Source organism: Vanellus vanellus (genome assembly GCF_965231255.1).
Source record: "Vanellus vanellus genome assembly, chromosome: 4".
In the NCBI taxonomy this organism is placed as follows: domain Eukaryota; kingdom Metazoa; phylum Chordata; class Aves; order Charadriiformes; family Charadriidae; genus Vanellus; species Vanellus vanellus.
Window position 1 is genome coordinate 40754801 of NC_138909.1, and position 16103 is coordinate 40770903.

A 16103-nucleotide genomic window follows, 5' to 3' on the forward strand; every position below is an offset into this window, starting at 1 on the left:
ATCATTAGCCATTTAAAGTTAGTGGGCGATTAGCACCTCTTTAAAAATGGCATGAGTAGTTTGAATTGGCTGTCCACAAGTGGACATCTTCAGGATTTTGTAATCTCAGTTTTAAATAAAACGGCCTTAACCCACAACAGCAAAGAAACTGAAGGGAAAACATACTTAGTTGTCTGTATAAAATATTCAAACTACCTCATACTACTGTAGTTCAACAAGCATCATTATCGATGTTTTGACAATTTAGTAATTATCTATGCAGTTATAAAATCAGTTTAAATTGATTAATTGAATTGCTCATTTTTCTGCATTTCGTTTTTATCAGCTGTTATTAACATTTCATGAGCATTAATATTTATAGATTACAAAGATTACAAGAAGCAATTAACACATTCTGAAATAATATCACCCAGAGAAAACAAACATCAAACATGATTAAATAAACTTAAGTTTCCACAATAAAAAAATAAATTCAATTATTTCAGCATCAGGAAATACTGTAGTCTAAATTAGTGCCACTTACCAAGAAGATGCTTAAATCTGAATAGGTAAAATTACATTTCCCTACTACACACAAAGTCTGTAACCCTTTATACAAAATCATACAGCAGCCCAAGACATTTCCTTGTCAAGAGTATGTTCTCCACCTTCAGTCTAAATTTCCCTTTCTTAATCTCATCCTATTACCGCCATCTCATACTTTATGGAAGAACACAGGGGAGGGAATAAAAGAGTAACCCCAGATGTAATTAGCCTAATGAGGTCACAGGCAGTTTTCTTTCACAGCTTACAGAAGTCAGCATCCACATATGACCATCCTCGACCATGTAGCCATTTTTAATTAAATTGATAAGACTGGTATTTCCTACAAATCCAGACCAAGATTTGAACCAACACCTCTGCAACTGCAGCAGGGTACCTGGTTCATGCTGTTATCTCCATCTCCTGTGGAACAAACACTAAACCTCAGCCTATCTGTTGATTCAACTCTAGAAAGCTACTAGGTCTTCTGCCATATTTTCTCCTCCTCCATTGTATTAATTTTCCAAATTCATTTAATCCTTCCACAATCAACCACGATAGGTCTAACACCTTTGTCTCGACAGGATTTAAGCACCTTACAATTGTAAGCAAAATTTTATCCTGAACGTTATCACTAGTTCACATTAACGAGACTGAAGTCACAAAGTAGAAGTGACTTTCACAAAGTTATATGTAAGTTACATACAATGCAAGTCAGTGCTGAAACCTACACAATTATAGTGATTCTTTTTCTGCTTCCATTCATCATTCCAGCACTTTCTGTTATTGTTCTTTGTTTGTAAAGGGGACACCACAATTGCAGTTGCAATTACAAGTATTCTGCGACACTGCCAACTGGAAAACAGAGTGATAACAACAGATTTCAGAATCTTCCCATGGAGTATTTTTGGAATAATCCACTTATAAAGCTTAACTTTTGTTTGGGGATCTTATTTCTTCCCCAAACCCTCTCCTAGCTCAGTGGTCAAATGGCAAACTCATACATGCTGCAGATTTCTGGAGGCCCTACTTAGCCTTCTGGGCTACAGCATGTCATTGTTAGATGAAAGAACCACAGAGAACTGCAATGAAGACTCAGACTGGCTCTATATAAACTATGTGTTGACAAGACAGTCATGGTACCCGCAGACTCATTACGCTGCAGGAAAACCGGCCCAAAGGTTGGGTGGAACACAATGCCCAATGTGGGTTGAAATGGCCCCACGACACATCGACATACCATCGCACAGAAGAACAGCTAGCTGCAGAGATGTGGTGCGCTGCGTAGCCCCCTACGCCACAAAACCAACACCATAGGAAAGGGCTGGAGCACCTCTCTTATGAAGACAGGCTGAGAAAGTTGGGAATGTTCAGCCTGGAGAAGGCTCCGGGGAGACCTTCTAGCACCTAAAGGGGGCCTACAGGAGAGCTGGGGAAGGACTCTTTAAAAGGGCATATAGTGATAGGATGAGGGGGAATGGCTTCAAACTGGAAGAGGATAGATTTAAATTAGATATTAGGAAGAAATTTTTCACTTTAAGGGTGGCAAGACACTGGAACAGGTTGCCCAGGGAAGTTGTGGAAGCTCCATCCCTGGAGGTGTCTACGGCCAGGCTGGATGGGGCTTTGAGCAACCTGGTCTAGCAGGAGGTGTCCCTGCCCATGGCAGGGGGGTTGGAACTAGATGATTTTCAAGGTCCCTTCCAACCGAAACCATTCGATGATTATAAATCATTTGTAGCACTGGGAAGACTCTTACTGAGGATAATGTATCAGAAGAATACATTAGGGATGTATCAAGGGAGCCATACAACTCCCTCTAGTTTATTACTTTCTTCTTCTTAAGAAAACTTATGTACTAATATGAATGCATGAAAAGGCTTCTATGCATGCACATACAACCCCATTTTCCTCTTAAGAATATTTTTTTTTGAGTATTTTGGAGAATATTTTGCAGTAATGATTACTTTGTAAACCACTTAACAGTGAAAATGAATCCCGTTGCAGAAACTGCACAAACTTACATGATTAGGTACAATTTAAACTAGCAGGGAGAAAACTAGCAGGAAAGAAAAAGACCCAAACACATACATATTAAAAATATATATATAAAAGAAGGAAATCCTTATTCTTACCCTTTTCTATCAATGCTCTAAACTGCTGCTGCACATACTTGACTCCAAGCATGCAAATGGTATCAGTATAGACTCTTCAAGCAAATACACATTTCTGTTTACAGAACTGAGTTGCACAGACTATAGTAGTCAGCACAGTAGAGAGCTTATCCTAAAACTGTTTCTGGATCTTGTAACTCAAGTAGTACTGAACTGCAAAAAAACATGCAAAAAATATGGATCGTCAGGAATGGGATTACTATGTAAACTTGCGATTTAACTCAAATGTTTCGTATTGCCATGAGATTTTTTACAAGATAAAGTTGCAGAATCGTCTTCTACCACTACTGTTTTTTTTTATTCTTCTTTTTGTTTTTCTTTTTTCTTCTTCTTAACATGATGTGCTTTCATAGCTTTCCTTGCTGGTATTACTCTGGCAATAAACAAATGAGCAGAGACTTTGATGCTGCCTGTCATCTTCCCTTCCCCATTACAGTGTAGGTGTTCAGCTAACGCTGGGACTAAAGACTTCACTGAGCTAAAATGAGAATAACCCATTTCACCCTATAAAAAACTTAGGTTAATTACTTGGCCCTGTCCGATTTTCTCATTTTCTAGAACTCATTTTCCAGAACTCATTTTCCAGACAGAAACTGAATGGTGATCTGGTAATCCCCTCTTTGCTTCAGTATCTATAACCCTACATCACATAACGTGGACCCTTACACACTTTGAACTAAATCTAAGATTTTTATGGACACATTAAAAACCGCTAGAAAAATAGTTCTTGAGCTTTCATTCAAAAGTTACGTGAACAAGTCTAATGTACTGAGACATAACTGTTCTCTCTAAAACTAAAACAAGTTTTAAATACCACGCTCAAAAGATGCCCCTATTCCTAAAGAAAAACAGACTGATGAGACAACTTCAACTATACAAAAAAGAAACAAATTATGAATAATTTATATGAAATATATTTGAACCAATCTTGTGAACTCATGTTGCTATGAGAAACAAGGTGCATGAAATATTTTGGGCAAAGAATAAAGGATTAAATACAATCTATTCAAACAGTTACACAGATATTAAAGAAATATTTATTGTCAATGTCTGTAATTTGATCTACAGAAAATAATTTCTTGCTAATTCCATTAATAAAAGTATCTGTAAATGTAGACACCTAACACCTAGAAAACATAAATATCATGTAAGTTATAAAGCTAAATAAAATATTACAACAACAACAATAATAATAATAATATAATTTAGTCATATAGACACCAGCATTCAGGTAAGCTGTTTTTTTTTCTCTCCAATATTTAAGTTATTGTTGCTTCTACAAATGCAAAGTAATAGCAATTTTCTGTGTGGCCTCCATTTTTGGTCAAGAAATATGTCATCCTTTTCACAAGTGAACTGAAAATGATTTAAGTGAGGACTACCATTTTAAGCCTGTTACAGGGGAAGCCTAACTGAAATCACTGGACCAGTAAGTAAAAATTTGACCACATCTGCCCTGCTCTTAAATTATTAAATGATGCTGGTATGTACTGAGGAAGAAACTGAGCACTGGGGGAGACTTACCCAAAAGCTTTGGCCTACATCTGCCCTGCTCTAATGGTTTATGTACACACAGAAAAGAAACAAAAATGAACTCTTAACAACTTTACACCCTAATAACACATTTGTGGTGAGAGGCCAGAAGATGATGGTAACCCAGGTAACGACTGGGTAGAGAAGAACCTAATGAAGAACCTAATGAGGTTCAACAAAAGCAAGTGCAAGGTCCTGCACCTGGGGAGGAAGAACGCTAGGCACCAGTATAGGTTAGGGGCGGACCTGCTGGGAAGTAGCTCAGAGGAGAAGGATCTGGGGGTTGTGGTAGACAGTAAATTATCCATGGCCCAGCAATGTGCCCTTGTTGCCAAAAAGGCCAATGGAATCCTGGGCTGCATAGGGAAGAGTGTGGCCAATAGGTCGAGGGAGGTCATTCTCCCCCTCTACTCTGCACTGGTGAGGCCACAACTGGAATACTGTGACCAGTTTTGGGCTCCCCAGTTCAAGAGGGACAGGGAACTGCTGGAGCGAGTCCAGCGAAGGGCAACTAAGATGATTAAGGGCTTGGAGCATCTCCCTTATGAGGAAAGGCTGAGAGAGCTGGGACTCTTTAGCCTGGAGAAGAGAAGGCTGAGGGGAGACCTTATTATGGCGTACAAGTATCTAAAGGGGGGGTTGAAGGAGGATGGAGCCAGGCTCTTTTCAATGCTTCCCAGTGACAGGACGAGGGGTAATGGGCACAAGTTAGAACATAGGAAGTTCCATTCAAATACACGGAAAAACTTCTTTATGGTAAGGGTGACAGAGCACTGGCACAGGCTGCCCAGGGAGGTTGTGGAGTACCCTTCCCTGGAGATTTTCAAGACCCGCCTGGATGCAGTCCTGAGTAATGTGCTCTGGGCAATCCTGCTTTGGCAGGGGAGTTGGACTAGATGATCTCTAGAGGTCCCTTCCAACTCTGAAGATTCTGTGATTCTGTGACTGTTAATTGGCTTTAAATATAAGAAAAATCAATAAGATTGGTCTGGAGTGGCATGGCTACTGAGGCCACTAACAGCTTAGGCTGACCCTGTAAATTGGAAAGCAATAAACTGTTAAAACGACTGCCCCGTGGGGGGGGGGCATGCAGCATTGTGCAGAAGGATGAGCCCAATGTGGAGCATCTATATGACAAGAAAAAGTTTCTACAGCTTAACATTAACAGAGACTAAATAAAAAGCTAAAAAGTAACCTGTTGTAAAATGCTAAAAATGAACATGCATCTAATTAAATGTCTTCTCAAAATGCCTTAGAGCATCTGAGGAAAGAATAACAGGTGAGGTAAATCAGAAAGCACAGTGAAACGCGCCATCCCTGGAAACATTCCAGGTCATGTTGGATGGAGCTCTGAGCAACCTGCTCTAGTCGAAGATGTCCCTGCTCTTTGCAGGGCGGTTGGACTAGATGACCTTTAAAGGTCCCTGCCAACCCAAACTATTCTATGATTCTATGAACAACGGCAACAAGAATTTTAGCCCAAGAAGATCAGAACAAATGCTGGCTTTAACTGAAATGCTGCAGAAGTTTCATAACGTTCATGAGAAGTAAACAGAAAAACCCCGTCACTTAGGATAGAACTTCTCAGAACTAGAATAATAGAGGGAATCAGCCCAGCTGAAATATGTAGCACCAGGGAACATGAGATATTTAGGATCCTACTCCCTCCCAAAAAGATTTATTCAGACCTCATATATTATTCCATAAGGTACTTGACAGAGAATCCAGGAGCAGTACGCCTGAACCGCCATAGGTTATATTCTCTACAGCTCCTTCTTTCAATGTGTAATTAAACATGCTGCACCCAGCCACATTTTTATTCTTCTAGAAGTACAGACTAAGAGAAGGTTTAAACAGCATACAACTTACTATACCTGGTGAATAATTCTGCCTCTTTTGAAATTACGTTTCTCTGTAGAATCTTTCACTTCCACGGTTTGATTCACATATCCACATTGTTTGGCTACTGTACTAAAGATACTACTAGATTTCCAAAAGCAACATCACAGAGAATTTTGTACATATAGTATTGTGGATTTCCTAGCTGGTTCTGCTGCCTAATTAATAAAGTCTACTTAATAGTTATGCAAATAAGAAGATAATTAGGATTAAACCAACTCCATAGTCTTAGATAATTACTTTTCTCATTTACATCTAGTTTTTGAGTATTGAACTACACAATTTTCTTATAACAAGTTAAAATACAGATCTTAAACATCCCCTCAACCCCTGTCAGATTAATAACAGGCTTGCACTGTTAAGGAAAACCTAGACGGATCCTATTTCACAGGATTTTCAGCAAGGAATTACACTCTCTCGATGAAAATCAGGCAGTCAAGCACTTCAAGCTCAGATGAAGACATCTTTCTCGTTGTGGAATTAAATTTGGGGGTTTATATAAAGATCACAAAATTATGGAATGATTTCGGTTGGATAGGAGCTTTAAAGATCAACTAGTGATAAATCATTCCTACACTATTCAGAACTTCCATATACTTAGGAGAACTTACAGCTAAACCCCAACTTCTCAGTTTATCATTACTGGAGAAAAACCTGTACTGTTGTTGGCTGGGATAGAGTTAAATTTCTTCATAGTAGCTTGTTCGGTGCTACGTTTTGGATTTGTGATGAAAACAGTGTTGATGATAACACAGGGATGTTCTAGTTGTTGCTGAGCAGGGTTTACATCAGGGCCCTCTCTGCTTCTCATGCTGCCTCACCAGTGCATGGGCTGGGGGTGCACAAGAATCTGGGAGGAGACACAGCTGGGACAGCTGATCCCAACTGACCAAAGGGATGTTCCATACCATATGACATCACACTCAGCACTAAAAGCTGAGGGGAAGGAGGAGGAAGCGGGAACATTCGGAGTTCAAATGATGGCATTTGTCTTCCCAAGTAACCATTACACATGATGGAGCCCGGCTCTCCTGGAGGTGGCTGAACACCCGCCTGCCGGTGGGAAGGAGTGAATGAATTACGTGTTTTGCTTTGCTTGCGTTCACGGCTTTCGCTTTACCTATTAAGCTCTCTTTATCCCAATCCATCACTTTTCTCACTTTTCCCCTCTGCTTCTCTCCCCCATCCCACTGAGGGGGGGTGAGCAAGCGGCTGTGTGGGGCTGAGCTGCCTGCCGGTGTTAAACCACAATAAAACCACTTTCCATTGCTTGTTTAATTATATTTTGGCATGACCATTGACTACTATTAACTTGCTCAGTCAACGTGCATAGATTAGATGTGGCAACCTGGGTCCTGCCTACGTCAAACACATAATTCATAAACATATTTCACTTTCTCTTGGAGAAGCAGGTGGTATAATTTGCTTGCATATAAAAAAAATCCCTCCTTAGAGTTAAATAAGATGCTTGATCATTTGCCATGACTTCTGAATTTTATTTGCATATACAAACATAAATTATCTAGTTACTCACATGACTATACTTCCACATATATTCACCCACAATTCTAGTGGGGAATACAACAGGGAAAAGAAGTGTGTATTGATGACTGCAATTCAGCATTAAGTATGTGCTCATGTCCCATAGCCTCACGTGGTTAACACGATGTACTGAATCAAAGACCAGTCCTTACCCTATGCAGAACAGGCCGTGTGTAACTATTAAGAACATAGGTGGTGATAACGCTGAAGTCCTGATTCAGGACCCCAAGAAACACTAGACACTGAGCAAAGGTAGACAGACACAGAGCTGCCTCTAGTCAAATTGCTTAATCAATGTTAATACCTATTTATGTATTCCCATCAAAATCATTTGAAGTAACCATACATACATTTGCTTACAGAATCACAGTACAGATAGATACTGTCAGTACAGATAGATACTGTCAGTACAGAGACAAGTGACTCATGAAGAAAGAATTTAAAATGGTACATTTTCAATTATACGCATTAGTCTTTCAGAAGGCAAAAAACTGCAAATCCTATTGCATAGAATTAAGAGCTTTCAAGATCTGGGCTCTTTTCAATTAAGGAAGAAAACATTACTATTATTTCCCCAACTCTAGCAAAAATCAGAGAAGAGGAAAAATGAAAAAGATATGAATTTGCATTTAAGAAAAGAAAAAAGCCTGTAAAGAATAACCTGATCATCTTCAGATTTTTTCTGAGTTAATATCTATTTCAGAAGAGATAAATATAGTAGATGAAGTCTACATGAAATAGAAAAGCAAAGAAACAGTAAAAGTAAGAATTACCAATGGAAAAAAAAAAAAAAAAAAAAAAAAAAAACAACCAAACAGAATCAAACTTTCAAAAAAGAAAGTTAAATAGGAAAAGGTCTTTTTGCTAAATAGATATAAAAAACAGTGAATAGCAAAGAATAGAGGAGCAATAATAATTTGAATTGATACGGTCTTCATGTACCGATAGGGAATAATTAGCGTCACAATTGTTAGGAGCAGAAAGCTTGATTTGGAATACTGTGTGCACAACTGGTAACTCATGTTCAAACTGGCGCAGGAATAGATGAGACCTTTTAAGATTCTTGTGGGAACATGGAAACTTATGAAAAGGGAAAGTAAAGTTGAAAAATTATATTACAAGTCTCTCAAAATAAATCTTCTGATGATTAGGAAGGATGAACCTTTAAAGTTTAGAAACAAAGTATACAGGATAAACCAGCACAAACTGATAATAAATTCAGCTTGAAAAATGGATGATTTCTAGCCATTAGAGAAGCAAAGTCAATTCCAGCTTTATGTCCCACTACACCAAGTTAATGGACTGGTTTCAGTATTAAAAAAAAAAAAAAATAAAAAGAGGTCTGCTCCCTATGAATCTGAAAGTATCAATACAAACCCCAAAATCCAAAAAATTGTAATATTAAACACTATTTTGGGGAAGTTATGGCTCCTTTGATTATAGAATGGCTCTAAATTTTTGAGGTACGATCAGAACCAAGAAGCTAGAGTTCCACCTAAAATTGAACAAAAAGGCTTTAATTTTCAAATAAAGTAGACTAAGGTGATAAAGCCTGGGGATAATATTATAATTAAATTGAAAATAATAATGGAAAAATGTTTCCAAGAATAATTAGTTGAGTTTTGCTGAAATATTTCAGAATGTATTTGATTTGGATGAAGCTAGAACATCTTAACATCAAATAAAATGAAACGGTATAACTGATTTTATTAAACTCTTTAAATGTATTTCAGTGTTTTCATGAGCTAATTTCTCTTATTTTTTTCCTGCACTGCTGTTCAGTATTCAATTTACTTGCTTAATGAAAACAGCAATTTGTTAATGATCATAACCCGCTTCTTACTCCACAAGCTTCCTTCTTTCTTTCGCTAAGAGAGAAAAATATTTCTTTTCATAAAAATTAATACGATGTACTTGCAATTTTCAGATCATTCCCCTTTGGGCAAGCGGCATTGTGAAATAACCACTTTGGGCAGTTATTTTTGAAGGGAAAAAGAAGTTTCTTTTGAAAAGCTTTAGCTGAAGTTCTGAAATACAGAAGACAGTCTGCTGAATCAGAAGCGTACACAAAAAGGATATGGCAGAGTTGAAAAAAAAGATGCAGTGTACATTCAGTTTGCTTCCCACCAAACCCAGACTTGCCATCCCACAGTGTAAGGAAGCAAAGACCTGTGTCTTCCTCCCATAACTGTGCTCGCGAGACAGACCAAATAAACCTCTACTAAGGGAACCAGGTCCACAAAGGCACTGCAATGCGCTAAAAAATTAACATTATTTCAGAAAGAAGGGACTTGAATAGGTCACTGGAAGTGGCTTTGCACACTTGCAACCAATAATCTATTATATTCTTTACTTTCTGCCATTGCATTATTTTTCGTTTTCCAGTGCTGAAGTCTATCTTCACTCAAGACCAGATGGAAAATTTTTCAGCTTTGAAAGGCTAAGACTCCTAAGCAAAATCAAAACTGATTTGAAACAAGATTTCATCTTAAACATGTTCATAATGAAAATTAGGATTTTTAGCCTACAGCCCCCAAGTTGGAAAGACACTGCCAGCAAAAGCTTATGCCGCATGTCATCTATTTCAGAAGTGAGGGATAGAAAGAGTAATGGTTGAGAGAGCGGGAAGTGAAGAAAATGAAGAGGAAAGCCTGACAGGCCCTGTTTTATTTCCTGTTGTGAAGATTATTATTCTATAGCCAATCACAACATTAAAGGACACACAGTATCTCCCTCAGCTGTTTATATCCCTGGTTTCCTTACACACTTCATCAGCTAAGCAGCAGTCTATATAGTTTCACGCAAACTTATTTTTGAACAAGTTTTAATATTAATAAGGTTAAAACATGCTAACTCTACCGATTCAACCGTTATGAACTATATTCCCAGTTCATCATCTCTAAATCCCATCTGGTAGATTGGAATGCTTATCTCCGGAATATCAAACTGAATTAAATGTTGACTAGCAGTCAAGCAGAAATCAAAACATGCATATTTCCACAAATCTAAATTCCTTAATAACTACCACCTCCTACTAGCAATACCTAAACTTTAATACTAATTAAATAAAATTTAAAAAGAAAATAGTAATAGTAATTAAATATGGGGATAATATACTTGAAATTTTTTCTTTCATGACTCATTGCTTTTTAATTTCCTTTTATCTCTCTGAAAGAAAAGAACTCCAAATGAACGTGAGCTATAATAATAATCTAGGATATTAAGTAAACTATAAAATTTGCAACTTCTCGTGCCGACTTTTTGTGTTCTCTTCCTTAGCAGAAATTTACATTCTATATAATCTACCATTGAACCAGATCATTTTGCCACATTAAGTAGGGGCTTTTGTCACCAGAACTTCAACAACTTTCAAACAGACCACTGCCTCTTCATTTATAACTCTCTTCACACTCATTGGAATAGCACATTTCATCAGTGGTTATAAAGAATTATTCACCTTTCCGCTTAGATGTCATCATGTCCATGTTTCAACAACTGGAGGGCAGTGCTTCCTGATACCTCATGCTTCTTAGGATAGGAAAACGTTGTGCCTATTTTAAGCTTAATAATGAAATTGGACCGGGCATATTTTACTTAATATCTTTCAAATAATCCGTTTTTCTACAGTCTGAAAATGTCAATACAGTGGAATAAAAACAAGTACGTAGACAATTTTTGCTCTTACATGCGAGGCAGTCTGAAGCCTTTACATTCAAGTTCTTACTCACCTGGGGAGGTCTACCGATGTAAACGGATTTATTTGAATGAGCAAAAACTGCAGGATTAAAATTCTTGTCAATGAGTCACTTTGTTCAACTTCATACAATTCACAATAACTCCACTATGGAAACTGTCGACTTTACATTGCCTGAACATCTACTATCGATAGTTGTTCATGCAGAAACTCAACCGGCTCTTGCAGCATCACGTTAAATATATGAAGGTAATTTTAAAATCCAGCTGTCTAATACAAGCGCAGACATACTAGACTTTGTTCCTGTTACAGGCAGGAGCAAAGACCAAACAAGGTACGTTTAGATAATGTCCAGCTGTACTCAACAGGGACCAAATGCCATTGCACTGATTAAGATCACAAAGAATGTAAGTAATCCATATTAGGACATTTCCTGCTTAAAGACTTTAACATTCACAAAACATCAATACTGATTTATAGACATAGCATGCAAGTCAGAACGGACCATGCATAACAGAAAAGATGAAAAAATAGCAAATGGAAAGAGTAAATAGCTATAATGGCAAAGGGTTTCACACACCGAGGTAATACAATCAATGACAAACACTACATTTTTTAAAATAAATTTAACACCTCTGAAGTTCATCTGAGCATGCCACCATCATGAAATGCAACTTTTCACTCACCAAAGTAGAGTTATGTGAAGCATCACCTGAGACCTCGGGTGTTCTTGTGCTGTTTGGAAGTCTGTGAGGGTTACGAGCTATCGCTTGGCACCAGCCCAACATTTTCTCCTTCCACTTATCCCTTCTCAATTTCTGAAATTCTGAAAATAATTTAGATTCCCTGAAACATTGACACTTTGAATTTATTGTGTGCATGTCTCTGTGCCTTTAAAAACAGCTTTTTAAGTTATAGCTAAACAAGCTAATAAACATATTTGTAGAACACGTTTATTTAAAGTACTCCGAAGGGTTACGCCATGCAGATTAGAAAAGAACCATGCATTTTCAGCACACCTCACATGCATTAATAGTATTTCAGTGTCAGCAAGTTCAGTGCCTTCTCTCCATGTTAAATCTTTCTCAAATTGTCACTTGAATTAAAAAAGTGTTATTCTAAGGGAATTTTATTACAAAATAACTGTGACACTAGCGCCATTCCTAAAACCATATAACATTTGGATTCAATACCCCACATTCCCTGAAACAACTAGAAATAGCCCTAAAGCAGTAGCAGGTATCAAATACAAATCGACAGTGTAAAAACACACAAACACGTATGTACTCATGCCCACACACAGCAGAATACCTGGCTTGCCTTGAAGTGTTACGCTAAGATGTAGTGTAAACAGCAAAAAGCAATGTACACACACCAGCAATAAATGCTACATGCCAACTGTAAGTTGCACATGGCCTTATTTATAGTTTGTAACAATAACAAAATACTTTTTAAGAAACACTAACATATTTTGGAAATACAGCGCTAGTAAGTTGGGGGTTTTTTAAGTGTAAGAAACACCCACAAGTATTTTGATTTTTTTTATTTATTTATTTAAAACTTGTCATTCTGTAACATCACAAAGCATAAAAACCAAAAAGAGTAAACTACCAGATTGAATACCTAGTACTCCAAACAAGGTTAGCATTAGACTGATTAGATCGGAACACACATACAATAATGCTAAAGACCTTACTTGGTAAAGTAGCACCTATTTAATGTCGCTGAATATTATGTACTCGTAAAGTAGGTTTATTTTTTTCTGCAATACATCTCCAAGTAGTACTGCAACGACATGTACACAAGACATGCCTGTGTTTACAGTAGGCTTTCTTCTTCCCAGGTTCTGATTCTGACAAACTACAGCCACTTGGTGAATAACTACAGTTCTGCCGTTTCTGCACCGCCCATCAGTATGTAATTTTTCAAAGCATGAAATGCACAAAGCTGTATTTCTCCACACAACCTCACAGAACCGACAGTAAGTAGTAAGTGGAAACTGGCCCTAGCTTTACTGCACTGGAGATCATTAGAAGAGTGAGTCTACAGGTGAACTGATTCTTATTAATTTTTCAGTCTCTCGAAATCTTAACATGAGATAAAAATATATGCCAGTGAAGCATGAGTAACATGAAGACTGCCACACAGTCTGTTGACGGTCTGTGGAGTCAAATCCATTTTCCCTTTTAAAAGATTTCACTTGTAGATTTTCAAGAACCTGGTCCTCCAGGAGGTGAGTACAACCCAGCAAAGACTTCACGATGAAATGTTTTAAATGCTTTTCATTGTATATCCAACATTTCATGAATTACTTTTAAGTAAAACTGGAGAATCAGGAAAAGTATCAGATAGACAAGGATATGCACATGTCCTCCTCTGCAATAAGAGACAATCAATTTTATTTTTTTTTCAAGCTTCTACTGCAAATTCTAGGTAATTTCTACATCATTTGTGCTGAAATATTATTTACCAACTAAGCAGGACTGAAACAACAGTGGAGTCTGACTTCTAATTAAACTAGTCTCCATCCCCCGCTTTTTGAATGGGAGCACACAAAATCTTCCGAGAAAGTAAAATGTCTTTTCAAATCTATTCTGATGTCTCTGGAACTTTCTGGTTTTCATTCAAAATTTCAAGCAGAAAGTATTTCAATATTGTTTAGACTTTTCAAAATGATACAAACCATTTGTTTCTGCTGCTCAAAAAGCCATCACGGTGGTCCCTCAGATATTGCCCAGTAAGTGGAGTTTATGAGCCGAGACGGGGAGTGCTATCAGGTATGACACTGGTCAACTCTATTAAACCGGATGAAAAGGGATGAGCTGCTGTTGCTGTGTTTTTGACTGCACTTGGGGTTGGGCAAAGAGGTACCACTTGCTTTACAGCTAAGAAGTGAAGTTTGTCGAGAAGACATTGAGCCAATCTTTCGTGCCACTTGAACCTTCATAGACAGGCAAACAGCTCTGGGGAAGTGGATCTGCATTTTGGTAAAATCAATCAGTAAAACATTTCACTACACACAGACTTATGGGCAGATTTAATTTGTTATGATTGCCGAACTGCATTCTCCCATGATCAGTAAGTTATTGTTGTGCATTTTTTTGTGCAGATGCCTGGAAACTAGAGATTAAAGCTGGCTAGAGAAAAAAAAAAATCCTAAAAAATTAAAAACCACAAAATGCATATTTGGAATAAACATAAGAATTTTTTGAAGTCTCACCCAGAAGAATACTATATGAAGATTACAGCCCAGAGGAATGTATGTATAAATTTTTGGCTTGCTATGTCTGAAAAGATCCCAGACTTCACTGTTCCTCTGAATGCACACCACGAACAATAATGCTACACGTTCAGCTGGTGCAGCTCGCTGCTTGGGAGTTTTGCAGAGGCAATAAAATTAACCTTGTATTTTTAAGATAAGCGGTTGAAAAGATACCCTAGGAATAAGCATATGGATCGCAAGCTCCTAGAGCTCTAAGGCCAGATTAAAAGGCTGCTACACCTACTGATGAGCAGCTGCTCACACGAGTAGTCATCTGAATCACTTATTAAGAGGGAAATCTTCAGTTTTTCACTGAATACCCTTCCTAATATTCTATTACTTCTTACGAATGATCATCTTGCCATTATTTTAGGCTTGCATTTTAATATAGCTTTCTGTCTCGGGCTGCTTTCTTTGTTTCTGATTGTCTACCAAATTCTCGAGTCAACTTCTAGCAGAAATGAACCGATACTGCTGCATGTTTCAGTGTACAATGAATTCTTCCAGAGGTGCGTTTAGCGTAGAGAAGTAATGCAAACTTCACCATCTCTAGAGTCATGTATTTCTCACACTTGGGGTGGCTATAAGCCAATTCAACCTGAGAATACAATTCTACACATCACATATAAGCATACAATGCGTTATACTACACAGCTTGGGTTTGATCACAGATGAAGTGAAAAAATAGCTTAGTCTAGGGAATAGTCTACAAAATTACTCTGCACAGCTGGATACCCCTGGTACTTAGAACTGACAAAGACCCATAAACCTCAGGCAACAACTGTAGTTCAGTATGACAAAGGTAACCGCTTGAAGTCATTACATTATAAGTTTCTACACAGTCTAGACAGGCATACAGCATTTTAACAATCTGCAGCAGAACCTCTATAATGTCAGATGGCAAGAAGTCTAGATTCTCAAAGCTTTACAACCTCTTAAAAACATTTTAGTTTAGAGCTCCACGGAGTCTACCTGAGCCACAGGTGTAGTGACGAGTGGATGCGCAAGATCAGTGCGTGCCACCTACCTGCGGCCAAGAGCCCTCCGGGGATCTGCAAGGAGACCATTCCAAAGAGTGACACCACCATCACCCCTCAGTAAGTGATCAATCAATCGCTAAGCTTAATTCAGGAATATAATTAGATTCAGGTAACAAAGGCCTTAATAAAGGCTGAATTAAGACGAAGCGCATGAGAAGGTTATGCTTTTTCAGTCCGTATTAGCAGCTAACAGCTACCCCAGAGCAGCAGGAAATTGAACACAAAACATACTGTTCTTTATCTAAGCGAAACAGTTTTGTTCGAAGATTCCCAACAGCAATCAAAGTGATGGTATTTGTCCAGCAACGGAACACACTGCATGACTTGGCAGATCATCAAAATATTCCACGAGCAGAGCTGCAGGAATATTGAAATGCAAATAGCCTTCAATTGCAGAGCTCTGTTAAGAGAAATACAGTCCCTGTTGTTCTTTGTAA

The 16103-nt window shown here is 37.9% G+C and overlaps 1 protein-coding gene across 1 annotated transcript in view; it reads right to left on the reverse strand.

Annotated features, from left to right (window-relative positions):
- The window catches only part of MARCHF1 (membrane associated ring-CH-type finger 1), a gene marked incomplete at its 5' end in the record, with an annotated part of 97147 nt that extends 84995 nt beyond the window's left edge, over positions 1 to 12152 (reverse strand). The window contains one exon of the mRNA XM_082482524.1: positions 12051 to 12152. Coding sequence (XP_082338650.1) covers positions 12051 to 12152 — 102 coding nt within the window. The remainder of the gene's footprint in view (positions 1 to 12050) is intronic.
- Positions 12153 to 16103: the final 3951 nt, after the last annotated feature.